This window comes from Manis pentadactyla, chromosome 4 (assembly GCF_030020395.1).
Source record: "Manis pentadactyla isolate mManPen7 chromosome 4, mManPen7.hap1, whole genome shotgun sequence".
Lineage (NCBI taxonomy): Eukaryota > Metazoa > Chordata > Mammalia > Pholidota > Manidae > Manis > Manis pentadactyla.
In genome coordinates this window covers 152634253-152661586 of record NC_080022.1, presented here as the reverse complement: position 1 = coordinate 152661586, position 27334 = coordinate 152634253, and the positions used below count along the sequence as shown (strand labels likewise).

General features: G+C 37.2%; 1 protein-coding gene across 7 annotated transcripts in view; it reads right to left on the bottom strand.

Annotated features, from left to right (window-relative positions):
• AP2B1 (adaptor related protein complex 2 subunit beta 1) overlaps positions 1–27334 on the bottom strand; it is a 161398-nt gene that overhangs the window by 39097 nt on the left and 94967 nt on the right. For all 7 annotated transcript variants that reach the window (XM_057501213.1, XM_057501212.1, XM_057501214.1 and 4 more), the window contains one exon: positions 23746–23875. In XM_057501213.1, the coding sequence (XP_057357196.1) occupies positions 23746–23875 (130 nt within the window). The remainder of the gene's footprint in view (positions 1–23745; positions 23876–27334) is intronic.

The following is a 27334-nucleotide window of genomic DNA, read 5'->3' as shown; positions in this document are numbered from 1 at the left end:
ACACTATCAAGTTCCCCCGAAACCCCCCTGAAGTCATTGTCCATCAGTGTAGTAAGATGCCACAGGGTCCCTACTTGTCTTCCCTGAGAACACCCCACACCATGTGTACTAAACATAATACCTCTCAATGCCCTTCTCCCTCCCTCCCCATCTGCCCTCCCCCACCCCTGCCCCTTGGTAACCACTATTCCCTTCTTGGAGTCTGTGAGTCTGTTGCTGTTTTGTTACTTCAGTTTTGCTTCATAGTCACACTTCACAAATGATGGAAATCATTTGGTACTTGTCTTTCTCTGTCTGATTTATTTCACCGAGCATAGTACCCTCTAGCTTCATCCTTGTTGCAAATGGTAGGATTTGTTTTCTTCTTATGGCTGAACAGTATTCCATTGTGTATATGTACCATATCTTATTTATCCATTCATTTACTGGTGGACACTTAGGTTGCCACCACATTTTGGCTATTGTAAATAGTGCTGCAATAAACATAGGGCTGCATATGTCTTTTTAAATCTGAGAACTTGTTTTCTTTGGGTAAATTCCAAGGAGTGCAATCCCCAGGTCAAATGGTATTTCTATTTTTAGTTTTTTAAGGAACCTCCGTACTGCTTTCCACAATGGCTGAACTAATTTACATTCCCACCAGCCAAGTAGGAGGGTTCCCCTTTCTCCACATCCTTGCCAGCATTTCTTGTTCCTAGTCTTTTTGATACTGGCCATCCTAACTGGTGTGAGGTGTATCTCATTGTGATTTTAATTTGCATTTCCCTGATGATTAGTGATGTGGAACATCTTTTAATGTGTCTGTTGGCCATCTGAATTTCTTCTTTGAAGAAATGTCTCTTCATATCCTTTGCCCATTTTTAATCAGGGTATTTGCTTCTTGGGTGTTGAGGTGTGTGAGTTCTTTATATATTTTGTATGTTAACTCCTTCTTGGATATGTCATTTACAAATATATTCTCCCATAATGTACAATGCCTTTTTGTTCTATTGATGGTGTCCTTTGCTATAAAGAAGCTTTTTATTTTGATGTAGTCAGATTTGTTCATGTTTATGTCCAAGAGATTTTTGCCTAGGAGTTTTATGGTTTCATGACTTACATTCAGGTCTTTGATCCATTTTGAATTTACTTTTGTGTATGGGGTTAGACAGTGATCCAGCTTCATTCTCTTACATGTAGCTGTCCACTTTTGCCAGCACCATCTGTTGAAGATACTGTCATTTCCCATTGTATGTCCATGGCTCCTTTATCATATATTAATTGACCATATATGTTTGGGTTCATGTTTGGAGTCTCTATTCTGTTTCACTGGTCTGTGGCTCTTTTCTTGTGCCAGTACCAAATTGTCTTGATTACTGTGGCTTTGTAGTAGAGTTTGAAGTTGGGGAGTGAGATTCCCCCCCACTTTATTCTTCCTTCTCAGGATTGCTTTGGCTATTTGGGGTCTTTTGTGGTTCCACATGAATTTTTGAACTATTTGCTCTAGTTCGATGCCATTGGTATTCTGAGGGATTGCACTGAATCTGTAGATTACTTTAGTCAGGATGACGATTTTGACATTAACGCTTTCTATTCATGAGCATGGGATATATTTCCATTTATTAGTATCTTCTTTAATTTCTCTCATGAGGGTCTTGTACTTTTCAGGGTACAGGTCTTTCACTTCCTTGGTCAGGTTTATTCCTAAGTATTTTGTGTCCTGCAACCTCGCTGAATTCAATTATTACTGCTAGTAGTTTTGAGGTTGATTCTTTACGGTTTTCTATGTACAATATCATGTCATATGCAAACAGTGACAGTTTAACTTCTTCTTTACCAATCTGGATGCTGTTTATTTCTTTCTGTTGTTTGATAGCCATGGCTAGGACCTCCAGAACTATGAATAAAAGTGGGGAGAGTGGGCATCCTTATTTTGTTCCCTATCTTAAAGAAAAGCTTTCAGCTTCTTGCTGTTAAGTATGATGCTGGCTGTGGGTTTGTCATATATGGCCTTTATTATGTTTAGGTACTTGCCCTCTGTGCCCATTTTGTTGAGAGTTTTTATTATGAATGGATGTTGAATTTTGTTGAATGCTTTTTCAGCATCTATGGAGATGATCATGTGGTTTTTGTACTTCTTTTTGTTGATGCAGTGTATGTTGATGGGTTTTCGAACACTGTACCATCCTTGCATCCCTGGAATGAATCCTATTTTATCATGATGGATGATCTTTTTTGATATATTTTTTAATTGGGTTTGCTAATATTTTGTTGAGTATTTTTGCATCTATATTCATGAGGGATATTGGTCTGTAATTTTCTTTTTTTGTGGTGCCTTTTTCTGGTTTTGGTATTAGAGTGATGCTGGTCTCATAGAATGAGTTTGGAAGTATTCCCTCCTCTTCTACTTTTTGGAAAACTTTAAGAAGGATGGGTATTACTTCTTCACTAAATGTTTGATAAAATTCAGCGGTGAAGCCATCTGGTCCAGGCATTTTGTTCTTAGGTAGTTTTTTGATTACCAATTCAATTTTGTTGCTGGTAATTGGTCTGTTCAGATTTTTTGTTTCTTCCTGGGTCAGCTCTAGAAGGTTGTATTTTTGTAGAAAGTTGTCCATTTCTTCTAGGTTGTCCAGTTTGTTAGCATATAATTTCTCATAGTATTCTGTAATAATTCTTTATATTCCTGTGGTGTCTGTGGTGATTCTTCCTTTCTCATTTCTGATTCTGTTTATGTGTGTAGACTCTCTTTTTTTCCTGATAAGTCTGGCTAGGGAGTTTATCTATTTTGTTACTTTCTTGAAGAGCCAGCTCTTGCTCTTTCATTGATTCTTTCTATTGTTTTATTCTTCTCGATTTTACTTATTTCTGCTCTAATCTTTATTAAGTCCCTCCTTCTACTGACTTGGGGCCTCATTTGTTCTTTTTCTAGTTTCATTAATTGTGAGTTTAGACTGTTCATTTGGGATTGTTCTTCTTTCTTGAGGTAAGCCTGTATTGCAATATACTTCCCTCTTAGCATGGCCTTCAGTGTGTCCCAGAATTTGCGATGTTGAGTTATTGTTGTCATTTGTCTCCACATATTGCTTGATGTCTGTTTTATTGGTCATTGATCCACTGATTATTTAAGAGCATGTTGTTAAGCTTCCATGTGTTTGTGGGCATTTTTCTTTTCTTTGCATAATTTATTTCTAGTTTCATACTTTTGTGATGTGAAAAGCTCGTTGGTACAATTTCACTGTTTTGGAATTTACTGAGACTCATTTTGTGGCATGGTATATGATCTATTCTCGAAAATGTTCCATGTGCACTTGAGAAGAATTTGTATTCTGCTGCTTTTGGGTGGAGTGTTCTGTAGATGTCTGTTAGGTCCATGTGTTCTAATGTGTTTAATGCCTCTGTCTCTTTACTTAATTTTCTGTCTGGTTGATCTGTCCTTTGAAGTGAGTGGTGTGTTGAAGTCTCCTAAAACGAATGCAGTGCACTGTATCTCCCCCTTCAAATTTGTTAGCATGTTTCACATATGTAGGTGCTCCTGTATTGGGTGCATAGATATTTATAATGGTTATATCCTCTTGTTGGATTGGCCTCTTTATCATTATGCAATGTCCCTCTTTGTCTCTTGTTACTTTGTTTTGAAGTCTATTTTATATGATACAAGTACTATAACTCCTGTTTTTCTCTCCCTATTATTTGCATGAAATATTTTTTTCCATCCCTTCATTTTTAGTCTGTGTATGTCTTTGGGTTTGAAGTGAGTCTCTTGTAGGCAGCATATAGACAGGTCTTGTTTTTTATTTTTATTTTTTATTTTGTTATCATTAATCTACAATTACATGAAGAACATTATGTTTACTAGGCTCCCCCCTTCACCAAGTACCCCCCACAAACCCCATTACAGTCACTGTCCATCAGCGTAGTAAGATGCTGTAGAATCACTAGTCTTCTCTGTGTTGTACAGCCATCCCCATGCCCTCCCCCACATTACACATGCTAACCTTAATGCCCCCTTTCTTTTTCTCTGCCCTTATCCCTCCCTTCCCACCCATCCTCCCCAGTCCCTTTCCCTTTGGTAACTGTTAGTCCATTCTTAGGTTCTATGATTCTGCTGCTGTTTTGTTCCTTCAGTTTTTCTTTGATCTTATACTCCACATGTGAGTGAAATCATTTGGTACTTGTCTTTCTCCGCCTGGCTTATTTCACTGAGCATAATACCCTCCAGTTCCATCCATGTTGTTGCAAATGGTAGGATTTATTTTCTTCTTATGGCTGAATAACATTCCATTGTGTATATGTACCACTTCTTCTTTATCCATTCCAAGTGATGGACACTTAGGTTGCTTCCATTTCTTGGCTACTGTAAATAGTGCTGCGATAAACAAAGGGGTGCATCTGTCTTTTTCAAACTGGGCTGCTGCATTCTTAGGGTAAATTCCTAGGAGTGGAATTCCTGGGTCAAATGGTATTTCTATTTTGAGGTTTTTGAGGAACCTCCATACTGCTTTCCACAATAGTTGAAATAATTTACATTCCTACCAGCAGTGTAGGAGGGTTCCCCTTTCTCCACAAGTTTGCCAACATTTGTTGTTGTTTGTCTTTTGGATGGTGGTGATCCTTACTGGTGTGAGGTGATAATCTCATTGTGGTTTTAATTTGCATTTCTCTGATGACTAGCGATGTGGAGCATCTTTTCATGTGTCTGTTGGCCATCTCAATTTCTTCTTTGGAGAAGTGTCTGTTCAGCTCCTCTGCCCATTTTTTAATTGGATTATTTGCTTTTTGTTTGTTGAGGTGTGTGACCTCTTTATATATTTTGGATGTCAACCCTTTATCGGATCTGTCATTTATGAATATATTCTCCCATACTGTAGGGTACTCTTTTGTTCTGTTGATGGTGTCCTTTGCTGTACAGAAGCTTTTCAACTTGACATAGTCCTACTTGTTCATTTTTGCTTTTGTTTCCCTTGCCTGGGGAGAGATGTTCATGAAGAAGTCACTCATGTTTATGTCCAAGAGATTTTTGCCTATATTTTTTTCCAGGAGTTTTATGGTTTCATGACTTATATTCAGGTCTTTGATCCATTTCCAATTTACTTTTGTGTATGGGGTTAGACAATAATCCAGTTTCATTCTCTTACGTGTAACCGTCCAGTTTTGCCAGCACCATCTGTTGAAGACACTGTCATTTCCCCATTGTATGTCCATGGCTCCTTTATCATATATTAATTGACCATATATGTTTGGGTTCATGTCTGGAGTCTCTATTCTGTTCCACTGGTCTGTGGCTCTTTTCTTGTGCCAGTACCAAACTGTCTTGATTACTGTGGTTTTGTAGTAGAGCTTGAAGTTGGGGAGCGAGATCCCCCCCAACTTTATTCTTCCTTCTCTGGATTGTTTTGGCTATTTGGGGTCTTCTGTGGTTCCATATGAATTTTTGAAGTATTTGTTCCAGTTTGTTGAAGAATGCTGTTGGTAATTTGATAGGGACTGCATCAAATCTGTATATTGCTTTGGGCAGTATGGCCATTTTGACGATATTAATTCTTCCTAGCTAAGAGCATGATGAGTTTCCAGTTCTTGTTTTTTTTCCATTCAGTGATTGTGTCTTGATTGGTGCATTCAGACCATTTCCATTTAGGGTGATTATTGATAGGTATATACTTATTGCCACTGCAGGCTTTAGATTTGTGGTTACCAAAGGTTCAAGGGTAACTTCCTTACTATCTAACAGTCTAACTTAACTCACTTAGTATACTATAAGAAACACAATCTAAAGGTTCTTTTTTCCCCCTCCTTTTTCTTCCTCCTCCATTCTTTATATATTAAGTATCATATTCTGTACTCTTTGTCTACCCCTTGACCAACTTTGGCAGTGGCTGATCTGATTTTGCATCTGCTTAGTAATTAATTGGTCTACTTTCTTTACTATGGTTTCATTTTTTTCTGGTGATAGCTATTTAGCGTTAGGTACACTTCCATCTATAGCAGTCCCTCTAAAACATACTGTAGAGACGGTTTGTGCAAGGTAAATTCTCTCAGCTTTTGCTCATCTGGAAATTGTTTAATCCCTTTTTTAAATGATAATCTTGCTGGGTATAGTACTCTTGGTTCGAGGCCCTTCTGCTTCATTGCATTAAATATATCATGCCACTCCCTTCTGGCCTGTAAGGTTTCTGTTGTGAAGTTTGATGACAACCTAATGGGTTTTCCTTTCTTTGTAATCTTTTTTTCTCTCTCTGACTGCTTTTAATAGTCTGTCTTTATCCTTGATACTTGCCATTTTAATTATTGGTGTTGTCTTCTTGAGTCCCTTGTGTTTGGAGATCTGTACACCTGCATGGCCTGAGAGACTATCTCCTTCTCCAGATTGCGGAAATTTTCAGTAATTACTTCCTCAAAGACACTTTCTATCCCTTTTTCTCTCTCTTCTTCTGGTACCCCTATAATGCGAATATTGTTCCTTTTGGATTGGTCAGCTCAGTTCTCTCAATATTCTTTCATTACTAGAGATCCTTTTTTCTATCTATGCCTCAGCTTCTTTGTATTCCTGGTTCTCTAATTTCTATTTCACTTTCTGTCTCCTATACTTCATCTGATTTGCTTTTAAATCCCTCCATTGTATGTCTCATTTCTGATACTGTATTCTTGAACGTTTGTATGTCATTCCTGAATTCCTCCCTGAGTTCTTGAGTATTTTTCTGTGGCTCTCTGAGCACATTTATCATTTTTATTTTGAAATCTTTCAGGACGATACATAAATTCAGTTTCACTTGGCTCTCTTTCTGGTGTTTGTGGAATTTTGGTTTGAACCAGGTTCCTTTGATGTTTCATATTTGTAGTTGGCACCCTCTAGCACTCAGAAGCTCTATTCTCTGAAGGTTCTTGGCCCCTGGAGTGATGGCAGGGGTTGCAGGGGAGCGTTGCTGGTGCCTGTCGGGAGAAAAGAGGTCTTTCCTGCTTCCCAGCTGCAGTGTCTGTCTCTACTGTCAGGGCCAGTGGTCTAAACACATACGGATAAGTCTCTATGCTTTGCCCTTTTAGCTGCCATAGGTGAGGGTGACCTTTGGCTGTCCTAGCTCAATGGCAGGGGCAGCTGGTTTGCAAGCAGTTGTAGGCCAGGAGGAACGTGCATCAGGCTGCGTATCAAGTTGCATAGCCAGCCAGAGGGATGGTGTGCCTGAAGCTCCTTCAAGTTCCCAACCTACTGGGCAGAGTGCGCCCAGACAATTTTGTACACTTGTTCTTTCTCCTGAGCAGCAAACTCTGTGCAATCCTTGCCCCTTTAGCAGCCCTCTCATTGTTAGAAGTCTCTCAGACTGTCCACCTTTATTTTGTCCCAGAGCAGCTGGATGTGGATCAGTTTTCCACAAGTGGCTGGAATCTCAAGTTTTCCCAAGTATTCCACATGTCTTAGCTTTCCAACCCCACTGACCTCCAGAGCAACATGTAATGTAGGTTAGTGCTTCCAGATCAGGATCTCCAGGGCTGGCTGTTCAGCAGTCCTCAGCCTCCTCTCCTTTCCTGCTGTGTTTCTCTTCCTCCCTCTAGTGAGCTGGGGTGGGGGAAGGGCTTGGGTCCCTCTGGATCACAGCTTTGGTACATTACCGTTTTCCTTGAGGTCTGCTGGATTCCCCAGGTGTAGATAGTCTACCGCAGCCTTCTTTCCTGTTGCTTTCAGAATCTGATGTATTTGTTGTATTTTCATTATTATATGTGGTTTTGGGAGGAGGTTTCTGTCTCACCTCTCATGCCTCCATCTTTAATCTATAGTGGACAATCTTATTACTATCAGAAACCTTTATTATAAACTCTAAATAATTTTTTCCTCTATCAGTTTATAATAGCTATCACTTTATACAGCTTTAATGGCAGAAATTACCAGCAATATATTCATAGGCCTTTCAGCTTGCCTAATCAATACATTCCTCACACCCTAAGATTTTACCTTAAAAGATTTTACCTGTTTTAAGGTTCTGCCAGACCTATGTAAGCTCTCAACTTGAAGGCACCAAACTTTTCCCCTTTAATGATACTTGTTAAGACTGGCTTACATGCCCTTGGCTGCAGCTGTCACATCTTAAAATATTATTTACATGAACTGCATGAATTATTTGCTATGTAGGACTTATTATTAAACTTAAAAAATACATTTAACACATACTGTACTGAATCACAAAATGGTGAAGAAACGACTAGTACACGACTAGTTAATGTGATTTGATATTCCACACTCCTGTCTGACATGGGACAGAAGACCTTTTGGAAACTCAACAGAATAGACTTCAGTAAAGAGAGTAAATGGACATTATTCATTTTTAAATACTGGGTAAAACTAATCTAGAATCTAATCTAGGTTCTAGATAATATCCATACAGAATCAGATTAAGTAGGCTCAAGTTAGGAGTTCAAATGGGTCCACATGTGTTCCTATGTACTACCCCAGTGTATTATCTAACCTTAATGAGGACAAAAGGAGGGTGTGGCACTTAAGATGACTGGGCACATGGGCAGGCCACCGTGCACAGATGCTGGGGAAACGGGTCATACAAAGAAGACACAAAAATTATTGTCAGGAGCACAGCATGGGCTATGGAATTGAGAAGTTATGTGCTTTCATATTTGGAGTGCCTGACTCCCAACTCCTTCAATGGTTCCTGGAAAGGAACACTGCTACCAAACGAAGGACCACCATTCATTCACACACTCCTCAAAAATGATTACATATTTTGCTTAGCTTCCAAACTGTAACTGATTCTAAGTACATTTACCAGTGTCTCTACTTCTAACCAGCTTTTCTTCTTAAAATTAGAACAATAAAACTGACATCTATCTGTGGTATACATAAATACATATCCTTCCATGAACCAACCTTTCCTCAAGTAGAATAAAAGGGGAAATGAATTCAGATTGTGTATATTTTCATTATAGGTCCACCTGACTGATTTTCAGGCCCTGTGATCCCTGATTCTGAAAGAAACCTACTGTACAGAAAACCTCAAGCTGTAGAACTAGATCTACAGACAGAATTTAAAGAAAGACATATCTTAGTTCAATAGAATTAACTTCCTCACAAGAATATTAGGAAGATGGAATGGGCCATTTTAGGGTAGTAAATCACTAGCAGTATTCCTGTAGATACTGAGGTTCCAATCACTTATAGGGTAAATTCCTTCAGAAACAGAGCTTAAAATAGACATGACTAAAGGTCATCTGTTCCAACCATGAAATTTTACAGTTTTTATGTTTGCACATTCACATGGCTTAAGGCTTTTCTCAAATTTTATTTTTAAGACATATGATCTCAATATAATGAAGCCTATGCATAATCCCTGCATAAAAAATGGTGAATAAAGAAAATTATTTTATCTCATTAGCCATAAGAATAAATATGAATGAGGCAGGAGATGGATTTCAAGTGCAGTTCAGTTCAGCTCAGGAAAATCCCAGTGAGTTCCTTTTAATTCCAATCTGCAGTGTAACACAAGGCTTTGTGTAAAGATTATCAGCCAAAATGACAATATATGGACTAAGAAGATACCAACTTTCATTCAGAATTCAGAGTCCCCTACTGCATGAATATCACACTGTCAAATCTATTTTCTAATTGTTTATCAAATCAGCAACAAAACTGATTATACTTTTCATAAGAGACTCTTAACTTACTACATGATATGAATAAAGATGGCTGAGATTTTAATAGATGAAAACCCACAAATCATTTTTATTACCATTTTAGAATTACTTTCTTAAATTATTATTTGCTCAATATTTGTAGCATAGGCTTCTGTTTACTTCTCTAACCTGATATCTCAGGCCCTTTTTTATGAGGGACTAGTTCCCAAGCTTTTGTGTTTTGAAAACTGAATCTGGGTTTCAGGAACAACTGTCTCCTGCCATTGAGGCCAGATTTATGATCCATGGGACTACATCTACTTATAGGAATATGGAATTCTCATCTACTGCCTATGTGTGGTTATTCAAGCAATGTAATTACTACTAACAGAAACAGTCCTAAAAAAGTCTCCCAGAAGCTAGTAGTTGAGTGCTGGTTACAAAAAGACAAAAGTTTTTTGCCCCACAGAATCTTGATTATCTTGACAAAAAGGTAAGTATTCTCAGTAAGGACAACATAGTAAAAAATGAATACCTAGTACAGTTGATACTTTAACAACATGAATTTAAACTGCCCAGGTTCATTTACATGAAGTTTTTCCCAATAAATACTGTATAGTATTGTAAATGTATTTTCTCTCATGATTTTCTCAACATTTTCTTTTTTCTAGCTTATTTTATTGTAAGAATAAAGTATGTAACATATACAAAAAAAGTGAGTAAATCACTGTTTATCTAATCAGGAAGGCTGCTGGTGAACAGTAGGCCATTAGAAGTTAAGTTTCTGGGGAGTCAAAATTTATATGCAGATTTTCAATTTCACAGGGATTTGGCACCCAACCCTTGCACTGTTTAAGGGTAAACTGTATTTAAGATACTCTATTGCTAAAATGATGTTAAAGGATATGTTTAGAGCCCTGATGTGACACCAAAAAAAATATCAAAATTGAAGTAACAATCACAAAGTTAATTTTTTCTTTTCTTTAGTAGTAAATTATTTTCATCTTTCACAACCAAGACTCCATTACCTACATATGGCTAATGGAATACTTCAGCTTTTGTCCTGTCTATAGAGCTTATTTTCAGCATTGGATCCATGTGTCTGACCTGGCCATCTTTTGCAGTTCCCGTAGAATCCACTAGTTCAAGAACTCAACATCTATTCAAGCAGCATGTGGTCCATAAAAGCAATCAATGCACAGTCCTCAACTGTGAATCTTGGAAGACCAAAGGAGGCTTTAACACCTGAACTAGCTTGGTTTGCAAAACAGTCCAGCAGTCAGCAAATGCCAAGCCGATTTGCTTCATTTGATGGAAGCTGCTGAAAAGGTCTTCCATGTGGATGCATTTACAAATTTTTAATTTTTCTGGTACAATAGCTATAGCTGTGGGCTTTCTGAGTGTGAATGGACATATGTAAGACATGAAGTATCAGGGACAGGCACCATCTGCAACTGATGTCTCACAGGCTGGGACTGTAATGTGGGAGGAGCAAGGGACAGACTTTTTTCAGGGCCATAACTGGCCAAAAAAACCCCCCCAAAAAACCCTTTTGGCTGACAAAGAACTAAAGATAGGAAAAAATGATTGCATGATTGTGTTCTTTGCATCTTCAGCACTTTTGCCCTAATCATTCAAAGGTTAAATGAACAAAACTGATTAATACTGCCTTGTTTTTATAAGAAACACTCAAAGAAAAACCAAGGGATGTTATTTCTTTTCCCTAATTAATATTCATCCTCTTTAATATTAAACAATGCTTATGTGAGGTTCAAAAGCAACAGGTAACAAAAACCATAGACAGGAAAGACCAATTTGTTATAGATAGGTTCACCTCAAAGGCTCCTAAATTACAAAGGAAAGAAAGAATTTTTATTAAGGTGCTACTTCAGGTAAAGACAGTAGATTGAAATCATATTTAAACTTCCTTTCTCTTGGAACAAATTTGGCAATAATTAAAGGAAGAAATTTTAAAGGCACAAATTCGTAAAGATAAGGAAGAAAAACATACAACAGCAACAAAATTTTGGCAATTATAAAACAGATGGATTATCAATACCACCACAGAATTCTGAAAGGCTTAATTAAGACTAACACACCTCTGGAACTGTAAGGTGGAAGGGGTGATAAAAGAAAGAGGGTTAAATCAGTAGCTGAATGGATAAAGAAGATGTGGTACATATACACAATGGAGTATTGTTCAGCCATAAGAAGAAAACAAATCCTACCATTTGCAACAACATGGATGGAGCTAGAGGGTATTTTGCTCAGTAAAATAAGCCAAGGCAGAGAAAGACAAGTACAAAATGATTTCACTCATTTGTAGAGTATAACAACAAAGCAAAACTGAAGGAACAAAACAGCAGCAGATTTAGACTCTGAGAAGGGACTAGAGGTTATAAAAGGGGAGGGGCAGGGGAGGGCAAGTGGGGAGGGAGAAGGGGATTAAGGGGCATTATGATTAGCACACATAATATAGGTAGGTCACAGGGAAGGCAGTACAGCATGGAGAAGACAAGTAATGACTCTATATCATCTTACTCTGCTGATGGACAGTGATTGTAATGGGGTGTGTGTGGGCGGACTTGATAATAAGGGTGAATGTTTTGAAACCACAATGTTGTTCATGCAAAACATCAATGATACCTTAAAGAAAGGGAGGGGAGGGGAGAGGAGGGAAAGGGAGGAGAGGGGAGGGGAGGGAAGGGAAGAAGGAAGGAAGAGGGTTAATATGCTATTAGAGTCTGAGATCCCATCACCATTCTAAGCTACTTTAGCCCTTTAGCCCCTGCATAAAACTACAGGTTGGTTCTTTTACAGATGATAAAACAGATGATGTTCCTAAAGGGATGCCATGCATGGATGAGGGATGGTGGACTAAATGAATTTATATGGATACTGAAAGCTGACACTCTCCAGCCCTGTTTCCCAATTTAGCTCCCAGAAAAGCTGGCAGAAAGCCTTCATACTCTAGAGAGCAGAGTCAAAGATAATTTTTGGAAGAATTAAGCCAGCCCAAGAAGACACGAAAGTACCAACCCAGAGGATTCCAGGTGCCCTTGGTGTTGTGTAAACTGGAGCTCCTGATGTGGGCCTCCTGGTTTAGAAGGCCATATTCTAATTATTTCTCTGGGCTCCCTATAGCAACCCATGGAAAGAAGAATCCACAGGGCCAAAGAGACATGCCCAGCTAGAACATACAAAATTTCCTGGCTAGATAGCCCCAACACTGTTTCCAGGGCTTGCTCAAGGTATTTCCACTAGTCACTTTTCCTGAGGGTCAGTAAGCATCCAAAAGGATGGCCAAAGGGTAGAGGTGGGATAAAGCAGGAGAGTAGCTGTGAAACAGGGTTCTCCAGTTGCACATCTAGATGAGCAGATGGGGAATTTTAGCAAAGAACCAAGTGGGAATCATAGAACTGCAAAGTACAATACCTGAAATAAAAATTATACTGGATGGATTTAACGGAAGATTTAGCCTTTCAGAGTCAGATCAATAGGAATTACCAAATCTGAAGAACAGAAGGGAAAACAGGGCTCAGGGGAGAATAGCCTCATTAATCTGAGATACACTATCGAGTGGTCTAATGTGTTATTGGAGTTTTGGGAGGATGGAAGAGAGATAATGAGGCAGAAAAATAATTAAAGAAATAATAACAAAATCTCCCCCAATTTGGGACGAACCATCGACTTACATATCCAAATCAGAACACACCTAGGTACACAACAGTCAAACTGCTGAGAGCCAAAGATTAAAAAAATAAAGAGCAGGCCCATAGATCAGCATTGTCCAGTAGAACTCTCTGCAGTGGCCAAAATGTTCTACTTCTGCAATGACCAACTAGTAACCAATTTCAATTTATACAGCAAGATGGGAAGTGGCTATTATCAACTTTCTAGCTAAAGAGACTTATGAGGCATCAACCTGTCATAATATGTGCACTTTACAGATTCAAATGAACAGTATAATAATAACAAACAAAAAAGTTTAAGATACTGAAATAAACAAACTTTAACATTGACTTCATATTTGATATTAAGAAACTCTTACTAATTTTTTAACATGTGCAAATGATTGCAGTTATGATTTTAAAGAAAGGGTTTCTGTTTAGAAGATATATATGGAAATCCTAAAAAAAGTAGAAGAGGAGGGAATACTTCCAAACTCATTCTATGAGGCCAGCATCACTCTAATACCAAAACAAGACAAAGACACCACAAAAAAGGAATATTACAGACCAATATCCCTGATGAACATAGATGCAAAAATACTCAATAAATATTAGCAAATCAAATTCAAAAATACATCAAAAAGATCATCAACCATGGTCAAGTAGGATTCATTCCAGGGATGCAAGGATGGTACAATATTTGAAAATCCTTCAACATCATCCACCACATAAACAAAAAAAGGACAAAAACCACATGATCATCTCCATAGATGCTGAAAAAGAAATCAACAAAATTCAACTTCCATTCATGATAAAAACTTTCAACAAAATGGGTTCAGAGGGCAAGTACCTCAACATAATAAAGGCCATATATTACAAACCAACAGCCAACATCATACTTAACAGTGAGAAGCTGAAAGCTTTTCTTTAAGATAGGGAACAAAACAAGGATGCCCACTCTCCCCACTTTTATTCAACATAGTACTGGAGGTCCTAGTCACGGCAATCAGACAACACAAAGAAATAAAAGGGATCCAGATTGGCAAGGAAGAAGTCAAACTGTCCCTGTTTGTAGATGACAAGATATTGTACATAAAAAACCCTAAAGAATCCACTCCAAAACTACTATATCTAATATCTGAATTTAGCAAAGTTGCAGCGTACCAAATTAATACACAGAAACCTGTTGCATTCCTATACACTAACGATGAACTAGCAGAAAGAGAAATCAGGAAAACAATTCCATTCACAATTGCATCAAAAAGAATAAAATACCTAGGAATAAACCTAACCAAGGAAGTGAAAGACCTGTACCCTGAAAACTACAAGAAACTCATGAAAGACATTAAAGATACCAATAAATGGAAATACATCCCGTGCTCATGGATAGAAAGAGTTAATATTGTCAAAATGGCCATCATGCCTAAAGCAACCTACAGATTCAGTGCAATCCCTATCAAAATACCAACAGCATTCTTCAATGAACTAGAGCAAATCGTTCTAAAATTCATGTGGAACCACAAAAGACCCGAGTAGCCAAAGCAATCCTGAGAAGGAAGAATAAAGCTGGGGGGATTATACTTCCTGACTTCAAGTTCTAGTAGAAAGTCAAAGTAATCAAGACAGTTTGGTACTGGCACAAGAAAAGACACATAGACCAATGGAACAGACTTGAGAGCCCAGATATAAACCCAACCATATACGATCAATTAATATGATAAAGGAGCCATGGATATACAATGGGGAAATGATAGCCTCTTCAACAGCAGCAAAACTGGACAGCTACATGCAAGAGAATGAAACTGGATTATTGTCTATCCTCATACACAAAAGTAAACTCGAAATGGATTAAAGACCTGAATGTAAGTCATGAAATGATAAAACTCTTAGAAGAAAATACAGACAAAACTCTCTTGAGTATAAACACGAGCAATTTTTTCCTGAATGCACCTCCCTCAGGCAAGGGAAACAAAAGCAAAAATGAGCAAATGGAACTACATCAAGCTAAAAAGCTTCTGTACAGCAAAGGACACCATCAGCAGAACCAAAAGGCATCCTACAGTATGGGAGAATATATTTGTAAATGACATATCCAACAAGGAGTTAACATCCAAAATATATAAGGAACTCTCACACACCTCAACACCCAAAAAGCAAATAACCCAATTAAAAAATAGGTGGAGGATATGAAGAGACAATTCTCCAAAGAAATTCAGATGGCTAACAGACACATGAAAAGATGCTCCACATCACTAATCATCAGGGAAATGCAAATTAAAACCACAATGAGATATCACCTCACATCAGTTAAGATAGCCAACATAGAGAAGACTAGGAACAAATGCTGGTGAGGATGCGGAGAAAGAGGAACTCACCTACACCACTGTTGGGAATGTAAACTAATTAAGCCATTGTAGAAAGCAATATGGAGGTTCCTCAAAAAACTAAAAATAGAAGTACCATTTGACCCAGGAATTCCACTCCTAGGAATTTGCCCAAAGAAAGCAAGATCTCAGATTTAAAAAGACATATGCACCCCTATGTTTACTGCAGTACAATTTACAATAGCCAAGATATGGAAGCAGCCTAAGTGTCCATCAGTAGATGAATGGATAAAGAAGATGTGGTACATATACACAATGGAATACTATTCAGAGATTAGAAAGAAACAAATTCTACTATTTGCAACAACATGGATGGAGCTAGAGGGTATTATGCTCAGTAAAATAAGCCAGGCAGAGAAAGACAAATATGAAATGATTTCCCTCTTTTGCGGAGTGTAACAACAAAACAAAACTGAAGGAACAAAATAGCAGCAGACTCACAGACTCCAAGAAGGGACTAGTAGTTACCCAAGGGGAGAGGTGGGGGGGGTGTTGGTGGTGGTGGAGGGTAGGTGGGGAGGGAGGGAGAAAGGGATTGAGGGGTATTATGATTAGTTCACATGGTGTGGGTGGGGAGTCATGGGGAAGACAGTGTAGCACAGAGAAGACAAGCAGTGACTCTGTGGCATCTTTACTACACTGAAGGACAGTGACTACAATGGAGTATGGGGGGGGAACTCGATAATATAGGTGAATGTAGCAACCACATTGTTTTTCTTGCAAAACCTTCATAGGAATGTATATCGATACCTTAATTTAAAAAAGATGTAAAAAAAAAAAGTGAAGGGGAAATACTTTGTGAAATAAAAGAAAAGATATATATAGAAATATTTACAGATGAAATGATATAAATGTTTGAGATCTGCATCAAAATAATATGGACTAGGGCTGTGGATAAGGGTATAGATGAAACAATATTAACTATGGATTGATAATTATTAAAGCTGGATGTGAGGTACACAGGGACTCAATGCACTATTCTGTTTACTTTCGTAATGTTAAAATTTTTCCACAGAAAATTTTTAGAAAGTGGAGCAAATCCAGAAAGAGATTAAAAACAGGAGGGGAAAAAAAGGGACTGGTCCAGGAAGGTCAACATCCAAGAAGCAAAACTTCCAGTAAAAGAAACAGAAAATGAAGAGAGATCTACAAAAAAGGTTAAAGAAAAATTCCCAGAATTGAAGAATACAAGTTTTTACTTTGAAAGAGGCCAATTAGTACCTAGCATCATGAATAAAAAAGAGATTCACACAAAGTCACATCACTGTGAGATTTCAGAACATAGGGGATAAAGAAAGGACTGAATAAACTTTCACTGAGAAAGAACACAGCACAGAAAAGGATAAAAAATCAGAATGGCCAATAGACATAAGAAAAGATGCTCCACATCGCTTGTCATCAGAGAAATGCAAATTAAAACCACAATGAGATTATCACCTCACACCAGTAAGGATCGCCACCATCCAAAAGACAAACAACAACAAATGTTGGCAAACTTGTGGAGAAAGGGGAACCCTCCTACACTGCTGGTGGGAATGTAAATTAGTTCAACCATTGTGGAAAGCAGTATGGAGGTTTCTCAAAAAGCTCAAAACAGAAATACCATTTGACCCAGGAATTCCACTTCTAAGAATTTACCCTAAGAATGCAGCAGCCCAGTTTGGAAAAGACAGATGGACCCCATGTTTATCACAGCACTATTTACAATAGCCAAGAAATGGAAGCAACCTAAGTGTCCATCAGTAGATGAATGGATGAAGAAGATGTGGTACATATAAACAATGGAATATTATTCAGCCATAAGAAGAAAACAAATCCTACCATTTGCAACAATATGGACAGAGCTAGAGGGTATTATGCTCAGTGAAATAAGCCAGGCGGAGAAAGACAAGTTCCAAATGATTTCATTCATATGTGAAGTATAAGAACAAAGAAAAACTGAAGGAACAAAACAGCAGCAGAATCACAGAACCGAAGAATGGACTAACAGTTACCAAAGGGAAAGGGACTGGGGAGGATTGGTGGGAAGGGAGGGATAAGGGCTGGGAAAAAGAAAAGGAGCATTACGATTAGCATGTATAATGTCAGCGGGGGGGGGTGCATGGGGAGGGCTGGGCGACACAGAGAAGACAAGTAGTGATTTTACAGCATCTTACTACGCTGATGGACAGTGACTGTAATGGAGTTTGTGGTGGGGACTTGGTGAAGGGGGGAGCCTAGTAAACATAATGTTCTTCATGTAATTGTAGATTAATGATATGAAAAAATAAATAAAATAAAATAAAAATAAATGAAACAAAAAAAAAATCAGAATGGCTTCAGAGCAGGAGGAAAATGGTTTCTGTATAACACCACAGGTAAGAAATCTTAAGGAGTGTAATGATAAAGACAGCATTTTAAATATGCAAAGTCTCAAAAGCAAACTGTTCTTTACATACCTATTCTCAGAAAGCTACTGGAGGATGTTTTTCATCAAATGAGGGAATAAGCTAAGAAAAGAAAAATACAACAGGAGATTCAACAGAGAAGATAGGTGAAGAGACTGAATCGCCAGAGCAATGATGAAGGAAGGGACACCCTAGGATGACAGCTGTATTTCAGGCACTCAAAATCAGTCCAGACTGGAGCAGGTCAAAAGACTCTAGAGGTGACTTCAAGAAAGTAAAATTTACAGACTATTTTGAAAGGTCTGATTTCACTCGAATTTGGGACTGAACTGTAATTAAAAACATAAAAAATTAGGAACAACAAAAAAGAAACAGGTATTAACTGGTAAACAGCCAATTATTTACAAAATGTTAAATGGAAAAAAATTATAAATCACAATTTACTATACAGCTCAATTTTGAAGAATATATATAGTCATAATAATGTGAACAATGAACACTGATTAAAGCAGATTCCAAGATAGGAAATACTCCTGTAGAAGATGGGAGTGAGTGGGGAGATGTAGAAGAATACCTAAAATGGAAAAATCTGCAAGTTGCAACCCAAGCATGTTATTTAGAGATAAGTAAATACAAAAAGTATCAACTGAAAGAGACAAGAGAGATTGACTCTGTGGAAAGAGAAATTGGGGGCCATTTTGGGGGGACTGGGTTTTTCTTAACTACAGAATTAGTCAACTCTAAACTGCATTTTTATAAAGCTGATAAAATTAAAACTTCAAACAGTGCTATCAATGTTCTCATAAGAGTTTTCTTTTTTAATAGCCCAGTGAAAAAGGAAGCCAAGCAGCTGTGAGAACTCGTATTATAATGCAAAGACCAGGATGAACTCACACTATGTGATGATTCTCTTGTCTTTTTTGCAGACCCCAACTTGAAGCAGTCATCTTCCAGGTGTCAAGTTTAAAGACATGTATTAAGAACGTTTCTAAGCAACTAACATAGAAGAAATGAAAAACGAGGATACTGGAGTCAGAGAATATTCATTTAGAGATAATTCATTTAGACATTTGTTAAGGATTTTATTTAAATGGAATCAATTCTCCATTTTTAAGGAATGTAATTATATGATATAAATAAACTCAAGAGAAGCTCCCAATGGGAGCAAGCCTAACTTTACTTTGTGCAATATTTGTAACCTGGAATCACAAAGGCTTTTACGAGCAACATCAGTACAGCAGAAAAAATTTTCTAGGTTCAAATTTTGACTAGTATTTAATTGTCTCTAAGGTATAATCTGTATTACATTTTAAGAGGGAGCAGTATCTTTTTAACCTCTCTAATGTTTCAAACTGTAAGCCAGTAAGTACTTTGATGAGCGTTTTAAGGAGAAGTTTTCATAGTGTCATATGACAGTTCTGTCCATCTGGGTTTGATTAATTTGTCCTATATTGGCAGGAGTCATGCTACTCAAGCTGTGTACCAAAGTTCAGGCTGGAGGAAGACCCTCACAAAGCAGGGGCCTTCGCAGCTGGCTGCATCTATTACCCACCTTGATTTTGTTATTCTCCATTATACTATTGGCTTTGCTTTTGCTTGCATTTTTGCCAAAGACTAAGCTAACCTTTGATAAGCAGCACAGAAAGGAGGAGAACATAAACTTCCCAGAAGCTTTTCAGGACAGTGTTCCTGAAGAATGGAACATGCAGAGGCCAGATGTCAATCTTGGCATGGAATACCAAATCCTGCGGTTAGTTAGTCAAACATTGACTACCCCACCTCCACCTAAGTGGAAATGCCCCCCTTTATTTGCAATGCTAGTGAAATTAGTGATGAAGAGTTTTATTGGAAAATTAGAAAAATAGAGTTATGGGGGAATACTGAATGGAATAACCCTGTCTGACACTTAATCTTCTCATGTTTTCTTCCATCTGCTACTTCTATAGCTTTTCTTCTTCCTTCCTAATTACAGCCCTTTACTAGAATTCATGCCTCATATGTGAAATTACCAAGTACCATAATTCTTCCGAGTGGTAAAGATACCTCAAGACAAGTGCTGGGCATAGAAGCCACGGGGCATAAATCTGCAAAGAAGTGAAAAACTAACCTTTTTCAAAGAATATTACTTCTCTCTCACTTACCAGTTTTACATCTCCCTGTATAGCCCCAGAAGATGGCTGGCTAGCCAGAGATGGATAAGATTCCTCAAGGGAGGAACAACCTAAGACAGGCACAGTCGCAGGGGGGCCATCAGGTGAGAAAATGGGAGCCAACAGAGGTGAGGCTTAGAACCGTTTTGAGAGAAATCTACACCCGTGGATGTTTTGTTGCCCTTGTCTAACTTGTATTAATACCTAGTCTATAGGCACACACCTGATCATCTACACTTGCCTTCTTACAGCACTAAATCATGCTTTCTATCTTTATCTTGCATTTACCTACGACAGAATAAATATTATGAGGGGATAAAATGTACCCACTGCATTAGAAATATAGATGATGTTACCTGCCTAGCTAACTGTAACAGTGAGTGACCTGTATTTCACCCTGAGCTGATAGACTCCATAGTCACTGATGCATTCTGCACGCTTCTGTGGTCACATGCATTACTTAGAAACTGCTTTGCATAGAAACGGAAGACACAATAGAGTACATGTTGCTAAGAAAAGTTTAGGTCAAGGAACAGAAAAAATATCACCTAACACTTGGCTAATCATGTATAGATTAGAAAGAAACAGAAAGAAAAAAGCTTGCCTATGCTTGTTAATCAAAAGAACAAATAAAAAATAATCATATCCTTGTGTAAAATGGTATAAATAAAGATGTCATTGGCACTTTGTCAAGAGACCTCCTCCAACTGACTCGGCGTCCTGTCTCTCCGTGCGCTGACTCCGTTCGGAACCTTTGGGCATCCAACCCCTCGGCTGGAGCTGGATTCCGGCACTATATATTGACATCAAATTAGCCAAAATAGGTAAAATCTACACTACATTCAAAATTTTATTTCTTCAATCCCCAAGCATTTCTTCTTTCCTGATTTTATGGTCTTGGAGTACTATAAAAGTAATAGTTTTTCTACATGAGCTCTTGAATTTTAACATTATGCAAATATAATGTTTAAATCATCTAATCATTTAAACCATATAATGCCAATCAATCTTTACCTGGCTTTATCTGAATCTTTAGGGTCTAAATTTATTGCAGTTAAGATTTGATTCTTTTTATTCACATGGGGACAAGGGAAGGATGGAAACTGAAATCTAAAGTAACCCTTCCACCTCAAGCTAGCCATTAGCCTCAACTTCCACCAGACATTAAATGCAGCTGCTCATAGACGAAAAAGGTTTCAAGTTTTTGCTTATCTTCTCCATTGGGAAATGCCAGTTAATGAGAAAATAGCCATAATTATGACATGCCTAGAAGAAGAGAATCATAGGGAAAACTTGGATAATAAGCAGATGGGCTTTTTCCCCCCCTAGAGAAATAAGATGCTTTATTACATTCCGCTTAGATGGAAAACTTTTAAGTTTGCTTTTTAAAATATCAGGTTTGTAAAAATGAAAACTTGCTCGTCTTAATTCCCTATCAATACTTTTTTGAGAGGGGTTTGGACTAAGACTCAATTTCTCTTTTGAGGGTTCCTATTCAGGATGTTCAATTCACTGAATGAGAAATGGAAATACAAATAGCAAAGTAAACTGACATTCATTTATTTACTGTTTCCTTTTTGCTTTAAGAGCAGAAACTTTGCCCTGGTTTCTGTGACCCAAATTCTCTTTCCTACTTCTAAAGTAAAGCATTCTTGTGCGTAAGCTGACTGTCCTCAAATATTAGGCTTGAGGTTCTGTGAGCCAGTAGGAGGTTAGATTTCAATGAAAAGGAAGCAGATGTAGATTTGGGTTAGTTATTTACTTCAGGATTCTGTGCTAGAAAAACCTCTTAACACATTACTCTTATCATAGTAACAGACAATTCCATCTGCACAGTAATCCTTGTTTTGTTCTTCTAGTCTGAGCCAAATTATATTGTGACTCACTTATCTTCACTCTAAATCATTACACCCTTTGCTGAAAAAAAGACAGTCAACTACTGCAGCAACAAAGCAGTTAGTGAACTGGCAAACAGGCTTTTGGTATGCTACTATTTAAACTCCTGAAAAACTTGTTAGTTTAACTCCAAGTAATTCTGTTAATGTCTTCCATGATTACTAGTGTCTCACATTGGTATCTCCATTAGATTGAGCAATGGGATTCTACCTGTCTTGACTGGTACCCACTGCAGTTTACAGACTCATTCAGACTATTCATTGTAAATTCTTGGTAGAAGAATATCAATCCTCTGCTGGATCTTCTGTCTTTCACAGTGTATCTTTTCCTTTTTCTTTTCTTTTTCTTTTTTTGTTAAATTGTGAGTTTGTTTCAGTACATATTTTCTTTTCAGTTGGGATTCCTGATGACCGTAAAGTTTAGAACTTGCAAATGAGCTGCTTTGCATTTGCTTCTGCCAGGTACCCAAGGTTTCGTCAGTCCTGAACCAATTTTACATTCATTTACTGGAGAACACTACACCTACACAGCTAATTATCAATTTGAATTCTATATCCATATATTATGCCCTGGATTTCTCACAAGAGGCCACCCAGAACCTTGGTCAGAGAAGCTTTTCCACCACTTGCCCTCATGGTAACACTTTGGCAGCTCCCATTCATTGAGGGACTGGTTCGGAATCTGTTTCATGCAGGAATTAGTGACAGTTCCCTATCTGGAGTTGGCCCAAGGTTTTCTCTCCTATTCTTGTGAATATTAAAACCCGTAACACCTGGGGTTTATATCTGTCTTAACATCCCTTCAGGGCTGCTACAGCTTTATTAGCTCACAAGCTCACTCACTCCTCTGTCTTCTTGCTGCTTGAACCCCAGAAGGCTTATATACCAAAGAGAAAATCAAAATAAATGAATATTGAATGCAACTCTAACCTAGTACCTAACCTTCCTAAAAAATTCAGTATTTTCAGGACTGAGAGGCTCTTATAGACCTGATAAAGTTCTGAGCTCCTCTAAGATGCTGCTACACTTAACATAGTGTGCTAATACAGGGCACTTAAATTCAGATGACCTAACTATTTATAGTTGTGTGTTCAAAGATAAACTCCACATAAATCTCTAATAAAATCTATTCTTATATAAGCGATATTCAAATTTACTATGGAAAGTCCTACAAAGAAATTTATAAATATCTTAAAAGGTTTCTAAATGTTTGTTGAGTAAAAAGAATGAGTAACTGTGTCAATGCATGACTTTTTTTTTTTTGATGATTAGATGGAAGTTTAATATCATTAACAGCTTGTTCAAGTTCACTCAATTAACTTTTAGCAAGGGAGGGACTTGATAGTTTGACTATTAGACTGGTGTTTTTTTTTGTGTGTGTGTGTGTTTTGATAAATATATATATATATATATATATATATATATTTGTTATCATTAATCTACAATTACATGCAGAACATTATGTTTACTAGGCTCCCCCCTTCACCAAGTCCCCCCAACAATCCCCATTACAGTCACTGTCCAGACTTTTTTTTTAAATAAAAAATAAAACTCTTTTCCACAGACCAAATCTAATATAAGGAAAAGAGAGGGTTTGTTTCATATATAAATGCAATAAAAGTGACAAGGAATCAAAATGTACACCCTAAGCTAAGTACAACTCTAACCTGCAGGTTGTTCAGAGGTTCCATCTTCATGACTGGGCCCAAGGTGTTGAGAGGGAGGGAGACGTCAATGCTCTGGTTTGGCATCAGTGGTGTATGGATGGCCAGAGGAGTGCTGGGAATGACACCAAAGCTAGGAGAGAGGATGAAGAAATCCCAGAGGTTAATCAGGAGGCAGGATTTAGACACACCTTTGGGTTTCAGTGATGTGTTTGGGTTTTAATTCATTTGAAGGAAACACAATTTTTAATAAATTAAGTGGAAGGAAAAGCAGGAACCAATGTGATCAATTCTAATCTCCTGTAACATTGGTTACAAAAAAAACCTCTGTTTTCCATTAAGGGGACTTGAGGAACATGAAAACACTGCTACTGCTATGATTCTGAAAGTTTCTTAATGTCACTTAGAGTGACAGGTTAAGTATTGTTTATTTTTATCTTTCCTTAGATAATCTTTGGGAGAAAGAATACCTACCCTATGAAGTACAATAAACTTATTATTTCATTAGCTTGACTACCTGCCTAAGCATTCCAGAGAATTACTTACTGGTAACTCATTTTCTTTCTTTTCTTTTCACTTACGTAGGACACAATCACTGAGAAGAGCCAGTCTAAGTAAAACAGAAATGATTGGCTTAAACATTCCAAATGACTAGGGTAAGTTGTAGACCCAGATCTGGCCACTTTCTAAACCGAAGGCAGGAAGTGAGTACACCCACCAATTTGACTTCTCAGCAAAGCCTGTCCAATAATAATACAAGAAGAGTGAAGAGATGGGAGGAGCCTGAGCCTGAAGTTACATAAAAAACAAAAACATATGAGGAAGGACAGGCATGTCTTATGCCTAAGAAACAGAGTAAAATTTCAAAAAGATGGAGCAGAAAGGGAAAAGTGGACCTATAGGTATAATAAACAAATGAGTAATATAAATTTATATTGAATTTACATTCTAATTAGCCTCAGGAAGGAAGATGGGACTATAATATTTATTTAAAAAACTATAGAGTTTATATAGGAAGTATCTCTTTCAAGAGTCAGAGAATGACAGAAGAAATATTTTTCTTTTCTTAGATAAATTAGAGAGTACAAAATGTAACAATGAAATGATCCTGGGAACACACATCATTCATTTTGGCATAACATTTATAGGTCAAAAAAACATTTTACTCTTTTCATTTGCTTTCATGGTCAGTGCTCTGAGATCAAAAAGGGAACAACACAGAAGTAAGGTGAAGAAAGGTGGAGGATCATTAGGGTGGCTCAGAGATGACAGAGCTCAAAAAACACCACTTCTAATGGGAAAACAAACATCTTGTAAGACAGGGCTGTGTTCCCTGGAGGCAGAGACCAGTAAAACAATCTGTAGAGATCAGCACTGAAATTAAAAAGTCTTGAATAAAGTCAGGTTCTGAGATGCAAAGTAGTTATGGCTACACCATAGTAAAAGAGGGAGAGTTCTTAAGCAGCAAAGCCCAAAAATCACTCTGACCTGATCATCTACATTTGCCCTCTTACAGCACTAAATTATGTTTTCTTCCTTCATCTTGCATCTACCTACCACTTCAGCATTTGATTAAAAAAAAAAATAATAATAATAATAAGGGAGAAATGTGGGAGTCACATATAAATCAAGTATAAAAATCAAACGAATAATATCTGACTTGATTGTTTATAGTTCATGATGCATGATCAAAACTGAAAGTTTCTGTGACATGACTGCCCTTGCACTGTTCACCATGTAAGAACTTATTCACTATGTAAGAACTTGTTCACCACGTAAGAACTTGTCGTTATGTTTCAGAAGATTGGAGACTGTTGAGAATTAGGCATGGAGTTGATTAATGATTGTGCATTGAGTCCCCTATACAGAATTTTATTGTTGTTAACAACCATTTGATCAATAAATATGAGAGATGCCCTCTCAAAAAAAAAAAATCACTCTGACTCACCTTCCCCTTTTACAGGAACCTTCTGCTAATAGCTAGTCCTGCAAATCACAACTCATTCAAATATGAGTATCAAAATGGTAAATATTCAAAGACACTATTATTAAAAAATGGAAAAACAGCAGTACAACTTCTTTATTGACAAAACATACTTGAAAATAATTTACCATTAAAACAAATGAAATTATGAAACATTTATGAAGTTAAGGGCAAAATGAAGCAATTGCTATTACCAAAGAACACCCAAAAGTGAAGGAAGCAACTGGGGAAGAGGTTACCGGACAATAGAAGGTGAAGGAGAGACAATAAAACTCAGGAAAGAAACAATAATAAGTCCTGTCAGAAATGAACTAAACTACATCACTAACATAGATGCAAAAAGATTCACAACAAAGTTTTAACAAAGCAAACCCAGCAATACAAAAAAAAAGATAATACATCCCAACCAAATAGGATTTATCCCAGAAATACAAGATCGGTGTAACATTAGAAAAATCAATCACTATAATCTGTCATTTCAGTAGACTAAAAAAGAAACACAAGATCATCTCAAAAATGCAGAAACATCTGACAAAATTTAATATGACTCACAATAAAACTCAAAATTTAATACTCACTTATAATAAAATTCACTGAAACAGAAATACCTCAACATCCATGAAAACCCTATATATAGCTAACACTGCACTTACTGGTGAAAGACTGAATGCTTTGTCCCACAGAATTAGGACATGGCAAAAATATCCTTTCTTAGCACTTCTACTCAACATTTACTGTATATCCTAGTTAGTATAATCAGGCAAGAAAAAGAAAAGGAGAAAATGAAACTCCCTATTCACAGATAACATGACTTACCTATGTAGAAAACCATAAAGAGTCTACAAAAAGGCCACTAGAATAAGTGAGTTTAACAAAATTGCAAGATACAAGTTTAATGTACAAAAGTTCTATTTTTATGTACCAGCAATAAGTACTAAAATGAAAATAGCCATTTACTATAATACCAAAACTACAAAATACTTAAATGTGACAAAAGATGTGCAAGATCTATACATGAAAAATTACAAAACACTGCAGAGAGAAGTTAAAGACAACCTAGATAAATGAACGATAAAGCATGCTGATGGACTACAAGACTCAACATTGTCTAATGTCAGTTCTCCCCCAAACTGAACTACATACTCACAGCAGGCAAAGGACCTAGAATTGATTAAACCATTTCTGAAAAAGAACAAAGCTGAAGTGTTCAGACTATCTGATTTCAAGACTTACTGTGGAAAAAAACTCTCTTATTTTACACCATTTCTAAAAAGTATCTCAAAATGGGTTTTAAAAGTAAATGTAGGAGCAAAATCTATAATACATCTATTAAAAAATGTAGAAAAAAATATTTGTAGCCATGGTTCAGGCCAATATTTCTTAGAACACAGAAAACATAAGCCATGAAAAGGAAAAACAGTAAATGAACTTTACTTAAATAAAAAACTTTTGCTTTTTGAAGGATACATTTAAGAAAATATAAAGGCAAGTCACAGATGGGGATAAAATATTTGAAGACATACATATGACAAAGGACTTGTATTCAGAACATGTAAAGGACTTTTACTTGATAATAAGACCAACAATCAAAACAAACAAAAAAGGAGA